The sequence below is a fragment of the Drosophila mojavensis genome, unplaced genomic scaffold (genome assembly GCF_018153725.1).
Source record: "Drosophila mojavensis isolate 15081-1352.22 unplaced genomic scaffold, ASM1815372v1 contig_136, whole genome shotgun sequence".
Taxonomy (NCBI): Eukaryota; Metazoa; Arthropoda; class Insecta; order Diptera; family Drosophilidae; genus Drosophila; species Drosophila mojavensis.
This window is the reverse complement of record NW_025318667.1, coordinates 21,020,903-21,040,790: the sequence shown is the minus strand read 5'-3', so window position 1 is coordinate 21,040,790 and position 19,888 is coordinate 21,020,903. Positions and strand designations below refer to the sequence as shown.

The 19,888-nt window shown below is 37.0% G+C and overlaps 1 protein-coding gene across 1 annotated transcript; it reads left to right on the top strand.

Annotated features, from left to right (window-relative positions):
• Positions 1-53: 53 nt before the first annotated feature.
• On the top strand, positions 54-17,888 carry LOC6584378 (dynein light chain 1, cytoplasmic). The gene is made up of 3 exons (XM_015161299.3): positions 54-161; positions 6,399-6,566; positions 17,390-17,888. The coding sequence occupies exons 2-3, from the start codon at positions 6,459-6,461 to the stop codon at positions 17,549-17,551; spliced, it is 270 nt and encodes an 89-aa protein (XP_015016785.1). The 5' UTR covers positions 54-161; positions 6,399-6,458; the 3' UTR covers positions 17,552-17,888.
• The last annotated feature ends 2,000 nt before the right edge of the window (positions 17,889-19,888 follow it).

Here is a 19,888-nt window from a genome sequence, read left to right as displayed (position 1 = left end):
ACGAGCATATCGCCTACACTGAAGGCATTTGGGCTCCGTTGGCGGCTATCAGACTTAGCTGAAACAGTTTACGACAAGCAAGCAAACTGTTAACAACTCAGTGCGTTCCCAGCTCGAAGTATTTTTTTTTGTGAATTTAGTCACGACGAGTGCGCTTAGCGGTAAACACAACTTATTCATATTAACAGCTTTCAAAATTTTCGGGTGCCAAGAATATTTTTTTGACATTTTGTTAGTGCTGCTCAAGTTCTTTTTTTTTTGTTTTCTATTCCAAAGTGCAAAACACGGCGTGCCAAATTTATATTGCGTGCAAAATTGCCAAAAAGGAAATTATACACACACATAAATACACACACCGACACAGACCCACACATGCAAATAAAGGCACACATACCTACACATACACGTACATTACGTTTGATTGGCTAGGACAGATTTTTTTGCGAAATTTTTTTTCGTAGCTAAGATTATTCAAAGTTTAGCTTTAATTAGTCGACAGCTGTTGAATTAGCCACAAGGCCGCCAAAAAAAAAAAAAAAAACTTGAGGAAGACGAAAAAAACAGTACAAAGGGAACTTTTTGTCTTGGCACGCGCGCAACTCCCCAAAACCAACGACAACGACAACTTTACAACAATAACTAAGGTGAGTGAATTGTGAAAAGTTCTAAGTGAAGTTGTGCAATAAATTGACATACTTATGCATGATTGTGTGTGTACCCCAGCGTGAGATAGTGGCTAAATAGCCCGGCCGGAGCCCAGAGATGGCGCCAGCAATTGTAGATCTTGTATGGATAATACGAACAGTTCAGAAAATCAAATCAAAAAATCAAATAAATAAATAAAATAATTAAATTGATTCTCATATTGCCCTTCTATCTGTTTTGTTTATTAATTTTTTATATTTTTTATTTATTTATTTATTTATTTTTTTTTGGGCTAGATCAATGCTTCTACACTGCACAACAAAATAGGAAATCTGATTCATTGTTTGAATTCGATCTAACGACGTCTTGAATTTGATTAGCATACAAAACTCTATTGTCTGTAGTTTAAGACCGTTGACGTCATTTGTTATTTCAGATTTGTATATTTCAATTATTTATTTATTTTTCTTGCCTAATCTGTCGCTTAATTTATGAGCCTGCCTTGAGAGGTAATTATGAGACTAAAAGCTTTCTATGCAAACCAATTTCACAAGCTTGATTGGCGTGGGAGTAAGAGACGCACACACGCACACTTACACATACAAATTCAAACACACACGTTAGCTTTGAAGCTGTTGCTTGCGAGTAACGGAAACATGCTGCGCTCTGTCTCTTTCTAATGCAGTCCTGGGTTATTTAATGGAAATTTGATCTTTTGAATTGAAATTGCAAAATTGAGCAGGAGCAGTGAGAGAGAGCGAGAGAGAAAGATAGAGAATGGAAGAACGAGGGATATTGATAGAGATGAGAGGGATATTGTATTGAGTATGGTTTGTAATGAGAATATTATGTAATTTTCATGAATATATAAATTAAATATTAATATAAAGAAATTAGAAAATTAGCAATCAAAGTAATAGTAAAAATAAACAACTGTTTATCTTTAATAAGTATATATATATATATTTTTTTTTTAATTTAAAAATAAACAACTGTTTATCTTTAATAAGTATATATGTATATATTTTTAATTTAAAATGTTCTTAAATTCCCCTGATTTTATGTATGAATATATTTCGGTACATAATTTAAGATCCTATTGAAGTCCGCATTAATTGAAAAGTAGAAATCAGCGTTAGTTCAATGCAGCGCAGTAAACGGTAGCATACTTTTATGGGCTTACCCCACACACACGCACACACACACACACTCACCAACCCATACATACAGTTGTCAAGTGAATGCAATTGCACACCCCACACACATACACACACACACACACACACACGCAAAGAGTCGCCCACACGCACACAGAGCGTGTATTTATAGATCAGGTTTCGATGTCGCTCCGTTCTCTCTGTAATCAACAAGCTGTCTTCGTTTGTCCAACTGTCAATGCATTTCTAATTGAGTTAATCAGCAAAAGTTTTCTGCTCGTCGTCGTTGTCGTCTCTCTCTCTCTCTCTCTGTCACTCGATCTGTCTATCTCTTTCATTCTGTTTAATTTGGCGTCGCTCAACGTGTGGCATTGTTGCATGCTCATAATTCTGCCTCCTGCCTTTTGTTGGCTTCCTTCTGTCAGCTGCTGCTGCTGCTGCTGCATCCTCTTTGCACTTAAATGAATTTCCATGAATGCATTATAGCGAGATGGGGTTATCAGCCAATGCCCCGCCTACCTCACATCGCCCACCGCCCATTGCCTGCTATTGAGTGCAAATTTTCCTCTTTTCTATGTGGGTGTGTGGGCGTGCAGCTTTGTGGGTGTGACTGCGTCCATTCTTCACATTTTGCGGCTGACCCAGTAGCCGCCCAAGCCACCCACTTCACCCAGTCCACCCAGTCCACCCACTTTACTCACTGTTCAGTGTTCGCCTTACCAATGAGTCAGTTATTTCTCGTTAGTCAGCAAACTATTAAAAACATTTCCGCTGTTATTATTTGACATTTCCCTTTTCGTATTTAACTAGGAACACTTTTTTTTACAGCTGTTTTCCCCGTTTATTTATAAAGTTTGATTAGCGAATGGTTTTATGCTTTGTTAATACAAATAGCGAGCTCTTAGTCCAGGCACAGCCGCGAAAATGTATCAGCTTGTGCAAGAGCTGAGAATTTAGAATTGGTTTTTGTGTAGGTAGAGCTGGTACCTGGTACTCCTGGCATGAGATGATGGTATGACTAAAAAGATATTTGGTAGATTAAATCGATTGCTCTCAGCTATTCTGGAATTTTTTTTTATACCCTGAACCCATTTTCAATGGGAAATCAGGGTATAATGGTATATATAATGGTATATATAAGTATATATATTCTTGATCAGGGTGACGAGCTGAGTTGATTTGGCCCTGTCCGTCTGTCTGTCCGTCTGTCCGTCTGTCCGTATGTATGAACGCGTCGATTTCAGAAGATATAAGAGCTAGAGACTTCAAATTTTTTTTAAAATGTCCGTAATTACAGCGCGCATATCAAGTTTATCATTAAAAATCGATAACTCATCTCGATCTTTTTTTTATCGATAAAAAACCTTATCGAAACCCAGTTATAAAATTATATCTTCTACACCTTTATTGCTAGAGTCTCCAAATTTTTAATGTATGCTTATATGCAATTTATACAATTTCGGTTTTTGTTAAAATTTACCCCCCACCTCTAAATTCACCACCTCACCCTCACTTTTGTAAAAAGCGTATTTCAAATACTAGAGACTTGTTCTTTGGCAATTACATGCATATTCATGTTATAATCATAATCTAAAAGTTTCATGAAGATCGTACGTCCATAAAAAAAGTTATTAAACAATTAAGTTCTCATAGTAAGCGCACACTGCCGCCCATGCGTGTTTATGCGTGGTTGCTTGTGTGTGTATGTGTTGGTGTATGTGTGTGTGTGTGTGTGTGTGTGTGTGTGTGTATGCGTTTGTATATGTATGCGTGTGTGTGTGTATGTGTGTCTGTATGCGTGTATGTGTATGTATGCCTGTGTTTGCGTACGTGCGTGTGTGTGTGTGTGTGTGCGTGTTTCTTGTGTAAGCTGAAAGTCGCGAAAAAGTATTGAAATATCTATTGCTCCAAGGGTTCAGGGGATCTCGTAGTCGAGCAGTCTCGACTAGAGCTTTCTTACTTGTTAACTTAAAACTAGGGCCTAATAATATATTATAAATCTCTATAATATTTATAGGTTTTCTTTTATTTTGTAAAAGCTTCAATTTGAATTTCAACAGAGTTTGCAAAGAGTTCCTTAAAGTTATTTTCTAGTTAAATTTAGAGTTTTGAATTATATTTATTTCAATTTCTTTCCATATCTAAATTTTTTATTTATTTTTTTAAATTTATTTTTTTTAAGTTTTTTTTTTCTAGTTAAAGTGCAAATTTCTATTGTATTTATCAGGAATATCATACAGTATGTTCATCTGTCTCGTTTTCTGTTTAATGAGGTGTCTATTTATTTATTTATTTATTTTTGCATTGTTTAAGTTCGTTTGCAATTTGACCAGGAATGCTTATATATATTTTTAAGCTCTTTTTAGCTCTTCATTTTTACAGAGTTTATTTAAGTTTTTTTTTCAGTTAAAGCAATAATCAAAAATTCTTATATACATCTCCATTTCGTTCCATTATATCAAAATATTCTATGAGTTTTTAGTCATTTTTTCTACTTAAAGCTAGAATCAGTTATCAGTTCCATCTGTATATATTTGTTTTCTGTTATTTTCTAGTCAAAGATTGAACTCCAAGTGCAATCATTAGATATTTGCATATCCATATACACAAATCTCTCAATTTCCATAACTGCAAGAAAATCGATATATAAATATATTCCTTTCAAGTCCGAATCAGCACACACACACATACTCATATAGCTATGCCTAAGCCATTTATTATGCATAAACAATTTGATGGACATGAAATAATGCGCGTTTCTCTGGAATAATAAAAAACTAATTGAGGACAATTACAGATTTAAGATATTCAAGTGAATTTTCATTTCATTCATATCACCTGGAATAGCAAACATGAAAGACGTACAAAGTCCCTGACACATACACCCACACACACAGTCGCATACACCTGAATATATGCAGAGAAACAGATAGCGTGAATCTATAATAATAATCTGTATGAGCTTATGGAGCAGCTTTCTGTACGCTTAAAAAGAAAGAGGATATTTTTGCTTTTATATTGTGTTCCGAAAGTGGGAAAAGGTTGGGTTTTGTCCTTGCATCTGTCGAGACTTTGGATAGTTGAGTTCTTGATAAGAGGAAATATCTACCTTTTTATTTTTTAAATTTATTTATTTATTTATTTATTTTTTTTTAAATGTGTATTTTTTAAGACATATTTAAGGTAAAATTTTATAATTAATTCATTTAAAATGAAATACAATCATTCAAAAAATCATTTAATTAAATTACAATCATTTAAAATAATGCTCTATACTCATCAATGCCTCCCTATACTCTCCATTCTAACGAACTGTAATTGAATTAATTCCTGGTAATGAAATCACGACACGCTCCCATCTCTTCCATCTATCGTAAGCTCAAATCGATGAAAGTTTGCTATGCTTTTAATGTATATTTGCCAAGTGCAGTTGAGTTCCTGTTAACATGGCCTTACCGTTGCAAATCAGGCTTATAAGCTCCTCAATGTATAATGGAACGAGCCGAACAATAACTGCGCACAAGCGAAGGGAACAACAACATTATTAATAACCCACAATAACGGCATTTACAACAACAAAAGCCGTAGGAGTAACGCCAGTAGCAGCAGCAGCAACAGCAGCGGCAGAGGCAGCGGCAGCGGCAGCGGCAGCGGCAGCATAGTCTATGCAATTTACAGTTGCATTTGATTCAGTGCTCAGAATATCATTTCGCTCTTCTGGCTCTCTGGCTGGTTCCATCTCGCCTCATCTCGCTTTTGCGTGCTTTGTCCTTGGTTGCAGCAGCTGCGAAGAGTTGTTGTTGTTGTTGTTATTGCTGCTGCTGCTGGTCCTGGTGCTGCTTTGGTTGCCAAGGCCACGGTACGTGCTTTACATCGACTCTTTCACACAGCATTCGTTGCGCTTTTGGCACTGCTCTCGCTCATTGCTAATTGATGTTGGTGTGGGTCTGTGGGCGCACGAGTGAGTGAGTAAGTGAGTCAGTCAGTGAGTGAGTGAGCGAGCGTGTGAGTGAGCGAGTGAGAGACCAAATGGTGTGTGGAGGAGGGCGATTGTTGTCTTCTTTGCCTATTAATATGCGTTTTGTTCAGCCCCAGCTGCGTTTGTTGCCTCTGTTCAGAGGCTTTAGTTCAGCTCTTCTCTTTGATATTTGATTTGCAATGTTTTGTTGGAGGACTATTTGTTGTTGTTGTTGTTGTTGTTCGTGTTATTGTTGCTGGTGCCTGCTGCCTGGTGCTGCTCATAATTGAATTGCCAGCGTTACGCATTGTCGCTCACTCACAAAAGTATGCAGCAAATTTGTGCAGCTACTGCGCCTGCGTCGACCGAGTGTGCATGTGTATGCATGCATGCGTGTGCGTGTGCATGTGTGTGTGTGTGTGTGTGCATTACTTTATTAAGCAATTGATTACAATGACAGGCACTGTTGCGTGATATGTGCCTACGCCTGTCTGCTGAACCATAGAATTTATTGAATTGCACTATTCCACCTGTATCTATATCTGCCCTCAAATAAAAAATGTATGCACAACTAATAGATATTGAAAAATATTTGCATGCACAGAATGCAAATATTTGTTTTCTCTCTTTCATTACAGACGCAAAGAAGACCATATTCAAAGTGAACAAAACCCAAGCGAAACAAAACATAAATAAAGATGTCTGATCGCAAAGCTGTCATTAAGAATGCTGATATGAGCGAGGAGATGCAGCAGGATGCTGTCGACTGCGCGACACAGGCCCTCGAGAAGTACAACATCGAGAAGGTAAGTTGAGATTGATGAGGAATATATAAATAAATATATATAGATGAGATGAAACGGCTCTCAAAAATACTTGATTTCTGACGAATTTCGTCATTTATCGGTTCATATTTCCCCGTTAATTGGCCTACATAAGGGTGAACAACAGGTGTTAAGATATTATTTGATTTCTATAAAAATAAAATCCATCCTTAGTAAAAATAAAAACATGATTTTAATGAAGCTTTTACTGCATATGTAGATATATGTTTTTATTATACTGTCTATATAGATATATATATGTATATATATATATATATATATATAAATATATATATATATATATATATATATATATATATTGATATTGCTGACAGTATAGATAATATCATAAACATATATGGACAGTATAACCTCCGTAGTTCGCACTTACTAGAGTTTCATATTCATGTTCATTTACATGATTATAACCGTGCCGCGTCCACCTCATGGACCTGCCAAATAGTTCGTAGATAACAATATAATTATGTAAATGTGTGAGTAAATGGATTGAGTTACCTAGAGCTCAAATTATGCGGTTAATTAATAGTTATTGTTAGTCAATTGGCCTATTGTTGGGTTGAATGCTGAAACACTAATTAAATGAAAGATATATACACGTTTACAAGCAGGACTGTGAACGACTGGGAAATACCCGTGCTTACCAGACCAAATATGTTTAAAATAACGAAAAATCAATTTAATACTGCAAAAAGTATAAAATATCTCAAGTTTTTTCTATTTTTAACAGACTTTTAAGTCAATTCCTAGAATAATTCAATACATCTTTACAGCATAAAACATGTATAGCATAGAGTATAGTCTATTTATCCAAGAGCAAAGACTACAGCAGCACAGTGCATTTCATATTTGTTTGCATGCAGCGCATGCCACATCTTAACTCGATTTACTTGATCAAATTATGGACCTGCTGCAAATTGAATCTCGGCTACAAACGTGGCCTATAAAAGTCAAGCGTCCGGCGGATGCGGGCTATCTTTAAGGTGTCCTCGCGTTGCACTTGCTGTTAGCCTCTCTTTAATAATATGCGTATTTGTGCCATAAACGTAGATTTAGCCAATTGAAGAGTGTTGCTCGTGACATTTTTATTGAATATTTGTCGCGATTTCTGGCCCCGACGATGCACACAGAGAGGAGGAAAGAGAGAGAGAGAGAGAGGGAGAGAAAGCCCTGCCTTTGTGTTGTTGAATTTAGCTCCCAGCGACTTCTACTACATTTGACATTCTCATTTTCAAGTTGCACCGATGTCCATATATATGTATATCTGAACGTCAAAGGCGAATGGCGAGTGTTTTCCTTTGAGCTGGAAATCAATTCAATTCAATTCGCCGACTAGCTAGTGAAAATTATTGCGCAAATTCCGTTAGCTTTTAGTAGTGAGTAGAGCAAGTTGGGTGTAAGTAATTAAAAAATACTTGAAGATATTTGAAACTCTTAAAATTCAGAGGAGAATGTTGCATATACAGTTGAGTCCCGATAATTCAAAATTGCAAGGGGATCCGTTTTTTTCGATTTACAAAATTCACATTATCGAGAACAAATTAGAATAGGGAATAGAATTTTTTTTCGATTTATCGCAATTTTTGATTTATCGGGGTACAAATTCTCGAGACTCGACTATATTAGTTCACTGGATCGATTGTGGAGACTAGGTGTTAGAAGAACTCCTACTCGAATTTCCCAGATGAGCAAGATGCAGTAATATTGCCTTTTGGAAATCCAAACCTCATAATGCGTGATAATGCGATAATGATTCGCACTGTATTAGCTGCTAACAGACCAATGCATAAACTTTATCTACCTGGGGCTGCATTCCAAGTTGCAACCGCCTTCGACGTGCAGCCGCCTTCTTTGAGCTTCTTCCTGTGCATTGCCCTCGAGTGCTGCAGGGGACGTCTCGCCATTTTCCCGCTGTGAAAGCTTTTCTGCAAAGTCACAGACTTTTTCCCAAGCATCTTTGCTGTTGCATATTTGCTCTCCTATAGTCAGCGACAGTTTCCGCCATGTCTCGGTCCGCCATTCACAGTAGACGAAAGTTGTACTTTGTCAATTGTATTTTACCGGTAAACGCAGCTGGATGCGTTCGTTTTTTCCACTCTATTTGGATACCTATTGAAAGTAGCCATGACTAGAGAGAGAATGAGAGATGGTGGGTGGGGATGGTAGAGGTAGAGGTAGCCATGACTAGAGAGGGAGGGTGTGGTAGAAGTAGAAGTGGAGAGGTAGAGGTAGAGGTAGAGGTAAAGGTGGAGGTAGAGGTAGAGGTAGAGCTAGAGGTAGAGGTAGAGGGTAGAGGTAGAGGTAGATGTAGAGGTAGAGGTAGAGGTAGAGGGTAGAGGTAGAGGTAGAGGTAGAGGTAGAGGTAGAGGTAGAGGTAGAGGTAGAGGTAGAGGTAGAGGTAGAGGTAGAGGTAGTAGTGTAGTGGAGGTGGATGTAGTCATAACTAGAGAGAGAGAGTGAGAGAGGGAGGGGTGGTAGAGATAGGGGCAGAAGTAGAGGTGGAAATAGAACGGGAAGGAGATGAGACGATTTTCCACACAGTCACTGCTCTAGTTGAACATATTTTTCGCTGTCAATCTCTCGCAATTTCTCATTCTGCCACTTTTACCGACGGCACAAAAAATCCTTTGTTTTACCGGAGATCCCATGTCCCGACGAGTATGTCATCGGTACAGCAATTCCAGTCACCGTGCACCGGTAGCATCGGTTTCCGTCTGATTTCTCATGCTTCATTGTTTCACCTGTAACCGGTGAGACTGACTACATTGTGGCTTCTATTGTGGGCCTTCAACAATCAGTCCAACCTTTGTCTACAGTCAGAGGGTCTATTGAGATGAGCTAGCTGGCTAGTCTTACGATAGTCAAATACTCTAGAGTTTACTATCTTGATGGAAACTTAGACCAAGTCTGAGTGGGTTAAGTCTAGGTTAAGTCTTGCTTGAGTCGAGTTGATATTCCCCATATTATCTGCATATCGAGTTAGGAAATTATTTTCAGTTAACTGAGGCTTCAGAGGTCTAGTTCCATGTCAGCTCCTCCGGCGTGTCTATATATCCTGTACAGGATTTCGCTTTCCCGCATGCTTATTAAATATTCTGATGTACCCAAACGGGGCCAAAGGCAGGGGAAATTGAACATGTTGGCAACCTGATAGACTGCTAATAACAATGCAAAAGGAAATTGATTTAATTGTGTGGGAGAGGAAGCAGAAAGAAAGAGAGAGTGAGGAGGGAAGGGGGGGGTAGGAGAGAAAAGAGTAGAATTTGAAATTGAAATTGAATGTAAGTCGAGTCGATGCAGTGTCCTTTGACGTGATTTGCAGTAAACTGATTACGCGAATGGCATTAAATGGCCGACATTGAGGTCGACTGCTTCAGCTGGCCATCGGCGGGGTCTGGCGTTGTTGGCCGTGGCCAAGGGCAGGACTTAATATAAGCCTGAGCCGGATGGACTGGCGGACAGATGGACGGACGGCTAGCAACAGCGGCGCAATGTCAACAAGCAATAGAATAATAATAACAGCTAAAACGAAGCAATGGAAATAATCAATAGACGCGCGCTAAAGGCAGCCACTGGGGCATCTATCGATGCTTCCCCAATACCTTTCCCTTCTCACCCCCGTCCAGTTGGCTCTGGTCAGTTGGCTGTCCGTAGCGGAGCTATGGGTGTCAGAGCCTCTGTCAATGCCAATGGCAGGTGCCAATGTGAGGCCTTGAGAGAGCACAGCAAAATGCGAGAAAGACACCGAGAGAAAATCACGGCAAATAAGCGAGGGTGTTATCTCTCTCTCCCTTTCTCTATCTCACTCTCTCTCTCTCAGCTCAGTGGGGGGCATAAATGTGGGTACGCGTCGTTTGCTAATTGAGTAGTTAAAAGGAAAAAAATAGAAGCAAGAAAAAACATCATTGAAACGCTCGCGCCGCTGCCGGAAAGTATGCTACAAATTTTTCACTGCCGCTTACAAAGTTGACAGAGTGTGTGGCTGCGTCCCCCTCGTGTGTGTGTGTGTGTGTTTGCCTGTCTGCCTGTGTTAGTGCAGAGGCGCACGCATAGCTACCACGCCCCAATTGCCCATGCATTGGCCCACTGCCGCCTGCCCCTCGTTGCTATAAATAAAATATATGCCATGAAAAACACATATACACACAAACATTTACACACACACATACACAGCGCACGCACACAGTGGCAGACAGTAATTCAAATACATATAAAAGACATAAAGCAAAGTGTGTGTGTGTGTGTGCGTTCACAAAAAGTGGGATTGATTGGCTTTGCTTTGCTGTTGCTGTTGTTGTTGTTGTTGTTGCCAGTTTGTTGTTCTTATTGTCTGATAATATTAATAATAGTGTCATTATGAATACTGTGAAATATGTGTGCGTGTGTGGGTAAATATGTGCGTGCAGCGCGTGTATGTGTGAGTGGGTGTGTGTCTGTATTTCCATTAAAGCCGTATTAGATTCAACAAGCTTTAAGCTCAAAATTAGCTTAGGAGCCCAATAATGTGAATAAAGCATATAATGTAATATATAAAATATATGCAAATGTATACACAGTCGAGTCTCGATAATTCGTAATGGCAAGGGAACCGAATTTTTGTACGAATTATAGAGGTTTTCGGTTTAGCGGGGTACGAATTATCGAGACTCGACTGTATATGTATAGAGAGATAGAGATATTCTTATAAATTAGTTGTTCATTAATATGTTGTAGTAGTACATATATATATTTTTGTTAATAAGGTTCTAATCTGTACATCATAATTAACTACGTTAGCAGCACATTGATGGGTAATTTAAAAACCCTTTGTGCAGCATGAGGATTGCATATCAAGATAGCCTTACTCACGTACAATCCTCTTGGCAAAACCTTGTCGTTCAGGTCGGGCAGGGCGTAAAGCTCCTGCGAGCAGGCTGCGGCAATCTCAGCCATCTTAGGCTTTATCTGCTTGTATGTCATCTTGCCCTCCTGCCCCTTCAACTGTATGCAAATTGAGATCCTTATGACGTGCGAGCGACAGTTTGCTGTCCGTCCAAGTGATATCCGATGCAGCAATATCTGAATACGTTTGAGATTGGATTTCGCAGCAATCCCTCAAATCTACACATCCATACAGCAAATATAGGCAGAATACCATGTAGTAGTATATACAGACTGTGTAGAAATAGTTGTAGTAGTAGTAGTATGTATTAGTGGTATATAAAGTAGTAAAAGTATCGATATAGTATATATAGTAGTATATGCTAGAATATAGTAGTATTATATATGTAGTAGTACATATAATACAATATATAAAACGCTAAACGTTGCATTAAAATAAAAATAACAATAATACAAAAAATAAATAATAATAAAAATAAATAAAAATAAAAATAAATGAAAATAAAAAATAATAAAACTAAATAAAAATTAAAATAAATATATATAATAAAAAAAACTATATGTTACAAATTGATAAAAACATTGATTTTTTAAAATGTAATTTAATTTAATATTAATTATTATTTTTTATTTTATTTTTATTTCTATTTATGTAGAAGTCAGAGTTAACATAAAATTAAAATTAACTTAAATAGAATAGCATCATCTATCTATCTATTTATCGTCTAATATTTAAAGTATCTAAACTTTGAGCTAAGATATAGTAAATTGTATCTGAGAGATCCAAGTATATTTGCAATGCTATACAAATATGCTCACATGTGTATCAAAGTAAAAGCAAATACAACTAGAATTTAAATAGAACTCAATGGGATTAAAGCTGCCGTAAGTCTGAGATAAAATGGGATTTACTTTCAGTAAAACTAAATTCAATGGAATTGCATTAAATCCCAAGCATATTTCTATTAAATTTCTGCAAATGAACTCCAATGGCTATTGTTCAATTTCAATTTGGATTTCAATTTGTGCTGACATTTCGCCCGAAAACATAATTTGCCAACATTTTGCAATTAGCAGAGTTTCAAATCTGCTTTTTATTGTAGTTAGAGGCTTTCAGTGTGAATTTAATTCGAATTAATTAATATGAAGCGAGTTTGTTCGAAATATTTCGAGTTGCGCTGCAAATTTGTGTGCAAATTGTGAGCAAAAACTCTAGTTGCTGGAAAGTAAGCTATGAAATACACACTAGCACTCACACACACACATACACACATACACACAGAGAGTGGCACACACAGTCATACATAATGGAGAGTTTTCATTAAGCAAAATGCATTTTGCTTTGCTTTTCGAGCAAAAAAGCAGGCAACAAAGTACGAAAAAAAAAAACATAAAAAGCAATAAGCTCTGGTATCCAATAGATACGCAACTAGCACACCAATACACAAGGGTTAAATTGGCACACACACACACACACACACAGAGAGACACGCACTGGATACACACACACACAGCAGAGGAGCAAAGCAAATTATGTGTTTTATTTATACTATATATATATATACTTGTATATATATATATATTTTAGGGGCGCTTAACCTTTCGAGCGGCTTAAGTTGTATCTACCAAAAGGCAGTATGCCTATGTATCGGTGTGTGTGTGTGTGTGTGCAAGAGTGTGTGTGTTTGCTTTGCTTTGCTTTGCCTTGGCTCTAGCAGCGATTTAAAGACAAAATCCCAAAAATAAGCCTAACAAGAGGCTAACAAACCAAATAAACCAGCAAAAACCAAAGCGCGCACTCTAAGCCCAAATTAAATCAATTTTCCCGCATCGTTTGCGTTTTCTATTTTTTTCTTGTTTTTTTGTTTTTTAATTTTAAAAATAAATGTAATTAGTTCAGCTTCAATTTATATTTGTTTTTGTTTTGGAAATTCATTTATTATTATTGTTGCTGCTTGATTTCGTGTTTGTATATAGAAGAGAGAAGAGAAAAAAAAGAAATAAAGAAAAACAGAAAAAAAGGCATTTTGCGTGGCCAAATGTTTAATCAATATGCGGCCAAATATATCCGTCAAGCCAGTCTTCCTTAGTTCCTGCCTGCCTGGCTGCCTATCGTTCCCGCCATACCCGCAGCCCCTCCGCTCTGCCTCCCCGCCCCACGGCCATGTCGGGCATGTCGACATTCCGCACTTCTGACATATAGAGTACATGATTTGGGCAGGCAATTACACAGTATCTGACAGCCGCCCATTCCCCATCGGGCAGGCCATCCAACTCCCCAAAATTCAGATTGAATTGAAAATAAAAATTGTGGCGCATTTTGTGGGGCAGAGCTGGGAGATTAGCCGCTGCAGATAAATGTATTGATAGTAATATGGGGCTATAAGTCGAGCGTATTTAAGGATTTAAGTGGAATTTTATTCATTTTCCCCATATAAACACACACACATATACATACATACATATGTATTAATTTATAAAAAAAAAAAACTGCACTTCGTTAAGTCAACTAATTAAATACGCAAATTATTTCAATATGAAGTAAATTGAATTGTGGTTTTGGACTATTTTTTATAGAACTTTTTATATGCGTGAATGTGGAGCGCAATGATTACATATGTATGTACCTGGAAAGCTCTTGAATTAACTGTATATAAACAATTTATGCAATTAAAATTAAATTAAGTATTATTCAATATTACATGATAATGATGAATGATGAATAATATAATTTAATGCTATACTGATACAAATACTTGAATATTATATGATATTATGAGATATAGGCTAATGCTATAATGAATAATCTAATGTAAAACTCAGATATTATTAGCTGAATATTATATTATGTTATATAATCAAATGTCATAGAAAAAAATATATAATAAATAAAAAAGTGTTAAATCTAATATGTCTATTATAATGTTTTACAGTAATATAAAAAAATGAAAAATAAAATAATGAAAATTAAAGGAAAAATAAAATAAATAAAGGGAAAAAAATTAAATTAAATTAACGGAAAAAAATTAAACAAAAAATAAAACTAAATTAAATAAAGGAAAAATAAAATGATAATATAAATTTCTATATTATAATATATATATTTTTTTTTCAATAATATATAAACTAATAAAACTGCACTTATAAATAATATCCATAATCCATTCCATTAGCCATATTTTATTTAAAATTCTTTGTTATTTATTAACAGTAAAAAATAATAGAAAATAATGCAATAAATAGATAACAGATAAAATAATAAATCATATATTTTATAATGTTTCAAATAAACTAAAAAAAAAAAAAGCGAAAACTATTAATAATGTACACAATCCATTAACTATCTTTTTTTTTTTAATTCTTCATTATTTATTAGCAGTCAAAAATAATAGAAAATAAAGAGATAAATAAGTTCCAAAAAAAAAAATAATAATTATAATAAAAAATCATATAATTTATGTTTTGCAATGAATGCATTAATTAGCAATTCACACATTTATTCATCTATTCATTCATTCGGCAATTCACTCCTTCATTGAGTAAATAACTATAACAATTCAGACACATTATAGAGAATTATGGAAATGTCTCTAGAGCAAACAGGGGAAAAAACTCAAGTCATCTGTAAGTGACTAATGATAGTCTCTTGCCCTGGCTAAATTATTAAGTTTGTCTATAAAGTTTGGTTAACTAACAGTTAGCTCGAGCTGCAGGTGGGTTTAGTGGCTGTGTTGCATGTGTGGCACGTCCACAGGCAACAGACAACGGCCCCTAAATAAAGGTTCCATTTTTTTTTTTTATTATCATTTTTGTGTTTTTTTTTTTTTTTTTTTTTTGTTTGGCGTTGCCAAAACAAAATGCCAAATCGTTGCAGTTGGAGCGGGCTCCCTCGATAGAGCCAAACCGCTGCCCCCCAACCAACCCATACCCGTGTCATCTATGGAGCCGAATTGAATGAATAAACGTGGGGATATTAAACAGTCAACGCATTATTGTCGTCTGACACGAAACAATAAGAAGCGAAGCCAAAAGAAAACTTGGCAATAACTTGACAAAGCGATCGTGCCATTTGCTGGCTGGCTAGGGGTTGCTGCTTGTGTACATGTGTGTCTGTGTGTGCGTGCGTGTGTGTGTGTGTGAATGTGTAACTGTCACCATTGTCGCAAAAGCTTTTCCCACTGTTGTTTGTTTGCCTTTGAGGTCACTGGGTTAAGTTTATGGCTTAGCACGCATTTCTGCTCAAGTTTGGCAATTTCCTATCTGCTGCACAGTGGTTGAGTAGCCACCCCTACCACTTGTTATCTACCTTCCCTTGTGCTAACCTCTCTTTTAGCTACCTCTAGCTCTCTCTCATTGCATTTTTTGGGCAACATTTTGGAGTGTTTTAATGATTTTTGAATTCTCATTGAGTTGCCTTGCTTTACAGTGCTGGCTAAAATAAGTGGACTGGTTGAGTTGTAGCGATTATTTGTTGTAGGCAGGTTTTACTGTATTAGACCAGAGCATTGGCTCTATGTCGACTATGCTCTCTGCTGTATTAAAATATCTAGGAATATTTGTTAATTGTTATTAAATATTAATTAAAAACTAATTTAATTTAAGCCGTCAAAAAGTAGGCCCGCACTTTTTGGCTAACGTTCCTTGACATTTAATGCCGTCAAAAATTTACTGACAAATATTTGCAGTGATATGCAAATTTTTTAATTTTCACAGTGCCGTCCAAAATAATTAGACATGCTCTACTGTTAAGCGTTTATTCGCATTAGGCAGGTTATACTGTACTAGAATGAGGCTAAGCACTGTCAATGCATACAATGCTCTCTTCTCATATATTCGATTAGTTAACAAAATTATTATTTAAATTGTTAAAAATAATTTAAAATAATTGAATAAATTTCAGCTCAAAGCTGAGAATATATTTTTGAAGCAGGTTGTACTGTACTCGACTGAGATCTTGTGTAGACTATAGTAAATTACTAGATAATATATGTAAATTGTATTAATTGTTTTTTAATGCTAGAGTGGAATCCGGTTATAGCGACGTTCAAGGGATCTAGAAGCATTATAAGTTAACTCATTTAACTTTGCCTAGGAATCATAATTTTTGTTCGCTATCGTTATAACTGGATTCTACTGTATTATTATTAAATTATTTGAAAAATAAACTCATTTCATTAAATCCGAAAGTTTGTGGCTTAAACTATTTGGCTAAGTCTAAAGTTTCTTGGCCTTAAATGCCGTCAAATGTTTTACTTTGCTTCCGCATGGCGTATGTGTTTATGTGTTTGTCTATCAGTCCGTCTCTCTGTCTGTCTGTCTCGCTTTCCTATTGTCTATTCGATATGTCTGTGTGTGTGTGCGACGGCGGCGTCGATGTCTGTTTGCATAACCCTGGCTTTAGCCCATTAAAAGCGACTGGCATTGACCTTTGGCATTTGCCAATGCGAGCGCTGCATACGAAACTACATAAAACAGTTGTAGTGGTAGTAGTAGTGATGTGCGTGTGTGTGTGTGTGCGTGTGACACAGTGCTGCCCAAACCTTGCGCTGCTGATTATGCTACACTTTTATTATTTTACAACAAGTCTAAGCAGCAACAACAACAACAACAACGGCAACAGCAGCACAGCAACAGCAACAAGCGTCATAACTAACTCATTAGCACATAAAACTTTTTGCCAGCCCCAAACCCCAAGCCCCAAGCCCAACCGCGCCCACACCCAATCAGTTTTTGAGGTCACAAATGAAGGCTTGGCTAGGCGCGTGGGCTGGAAGTTTGAGGTTTTGTTGGTCTTGTTGCTGGCGGCCTGAGGTTGTTTTATTGAGTTTCCGTTTCGTTGTCGCTAATTCGAAAAACCGTTAACAAGTCGCTCACTCTCCCTTTCTCTCTCTCTTTCTCTGTTGCAGGATATTGCGGCTTATATCAAGAAGGAATTCGACAAGAAATACAATCCAACATGGCATTGCATTGTCGGCCGCAATTTTGGATCGTATGTGACACACGAGACGCGCCATTTCATATATTTCTATTTGGGCCAGGTGGCCATTTTATTGTTTAAGAGCGGTTAAAGTATTGTCGAGTCGGATGAAGTGGTGGTCAGGAGGCTGGAGGAGCAACAGCAGCAGCAGCAGCAGCGACAACAACAACAACATTTAGATGTAGCAGCAACTGCTGCTGCTGCTGCTACTGCTACTGCTACTGCTACTGCTACTGCAGCAGCAGCAGCACAACAACAACAGCTGCAGCAGCAGCAGCAGCAACAGGGACAGCAAATAGATGTGCAGATGGAAGTGGAACTGGAGGAGGGCCAGGGGGATGAGCTGGAGGAGGAGACGACAACAACTACAACAAGAACAACATCAACAGCAACAACAACAGCTGATCGCGATGTGGAGTTAATGGAACAGCAACAACAACAGCAGCAACAGCAACAACAGCAATATCACCATCATCATCAGCAGCAACATCATTATCAACAACAGCAACAGACAGCAGAAACATATGAAGACATGGAATTGGATCTGGACGAGCTGGCTATGCCAATAGATGGCGCTGCACAGCAATGTGCTGCGTACGTCTATGAGCAGCAGCAGCTCGTACAGCAACAGCAGCAGCTTGCATATGTGGATGATGATGAGGACTCTGATGATGACGGCGATGATGACGACGACGACGACACCATAGTAGAGGACAGCGATGCAACCAGCTGCAGCAGCTGCTTGCGTGCTGACTTGGAATATGAGGAGCAGCAGCAACAACAACAACAGCAGCAGCAGCAACAACAACAACAATTGTCAACATCAGCAGCAGCAGCTGAAGCAGCAGCATCGTCAACTTCGCCGCCAACTCCGCCGTCTCCACCGACAGACATGAATTGAAGAAGGATTTGCTGTTGCAGTAACTACCGCATCCTGTACAGCTTTTCGTAAAAGGCCGCCCAAAGTCGTAGAAGCTAAATAATACAATAGGCACATATACACACACACCTACACACAAGAGTACATGTACCCACACACATACACACACATACTTATACAACTGCTAGGCATTACCATTGTATGAATCGACTTAAGCAACCGTTTGGACCAACAAAGCTGTTTTATTAGTTCCCATGCTAATATCTGGTCAGAATTTCCTTAAGCGTCCACATCCCGAATCCTCCTTATTCCGCGTACCATTTAAGTTACATTTATAACATTTATGATATACATATATTTAACAACTGCTATTGTTTTCCTTCTATTGGTATTCTTATTTTGTTTGGAATTTTACACAAACATTGCAGCAAATATTGCTTAATTGTAATTGTTTATAGTATGAAAGAATGTAACATACAATACAAAAAAAAAAAAAAAAAAAAAAAAAATGGAGGTAATGATGAGCAAATAGATAAAAAAAAACACATACACAAATACAAAATATGATTGCATGTTTAATTCGTTTTCTTTTATGTTCTTTTCTTGTTGTTTTCTTGTTTTCCATTTGCCATTTGCCGTTTTTCCCTATTTCTCTTTGTTTTCATCTCAATCTCGCCCCAATTGTTTTTTCCTCTTTTGTTGGTGTCTTGGCTTAGCATGTGCAGCAACCAATTAGCAGCTTATCACGGACACAAACACACAGGGACACGCGACACACACACACACATACATATATATATATATATATAGCACAGGCAACAACCACCACTGCAACCGAACGAAAATTAACGAAAAAGCAACAAAATGAATACAAGAAACAAAGTTTTTTAATATGTTTACTGCGTTTTAGTTTTATTTTTTAAATGGTTTTTGTTTTTAAAGCAACTACGGATCAAAAAAGCATAATGCAAACAATGTAAATAACTGTGCAGCACTAATGGAAGGCGTCGGATTGAATTGAAATGGTCTTCCATTAGCAGATTTAGCCAAGTTGTGTCGCTGCATCTAAATGGGCAGCACTGGACAGCACAATGACGTAGTTGACTTTGCTTTGAATGCGAGTTTTCTTTTTTTTTTTCTTTAGTTCAAGTCTATTTTTACTTTTGCTCAACTCGATTGTTGATTCAATTGAGAAACTTGAAATTTGTAGCAAAAAATGCAGAAAAATGAATAAATATCCATCCAAAAACCAGACAAAAGGAGAGGAATACAAAGAATTAATGGCAGAGATAGATAGAGAGAGAGAGAGTTATTTAGAGAGAAAAAGAAAGTAAAATATTATATTGCGATTTAAGCAAATTATTAAATAAACATGAAGCATCATGAAATTTGTCATCTTGTCGTTAAATAAATGTGTGCAATCTGTATGTTCTTTAAACTAACAAATAATTCTTCTTTTTGAAATCAGCAAACATAAAGCAAAGCTAAAAAGCAAAACAAAAAAGCAAATATATATATTGAACTTAAATTGGTGTAAATTATGCAAAA

What these genes read in the sequence shown, in the direction of transcription:
- LOC6584378 (XM_015161299.3), top strand. Translation starts at nt 6,459, where the DNA reads ATGTCTGATCGCAAAGCTGTCATTAAGAATGCTGATATGAGCGAGGAG. An exon ending in AGAAGTACAACATCGAGAAG is followed by an intron (nt 6,567 to 17,389) that starts GTAAGTTGAGAT and finishes TCTCTGTTGCAG; the next exon opens with GATATTGCGGCTTATATCAA.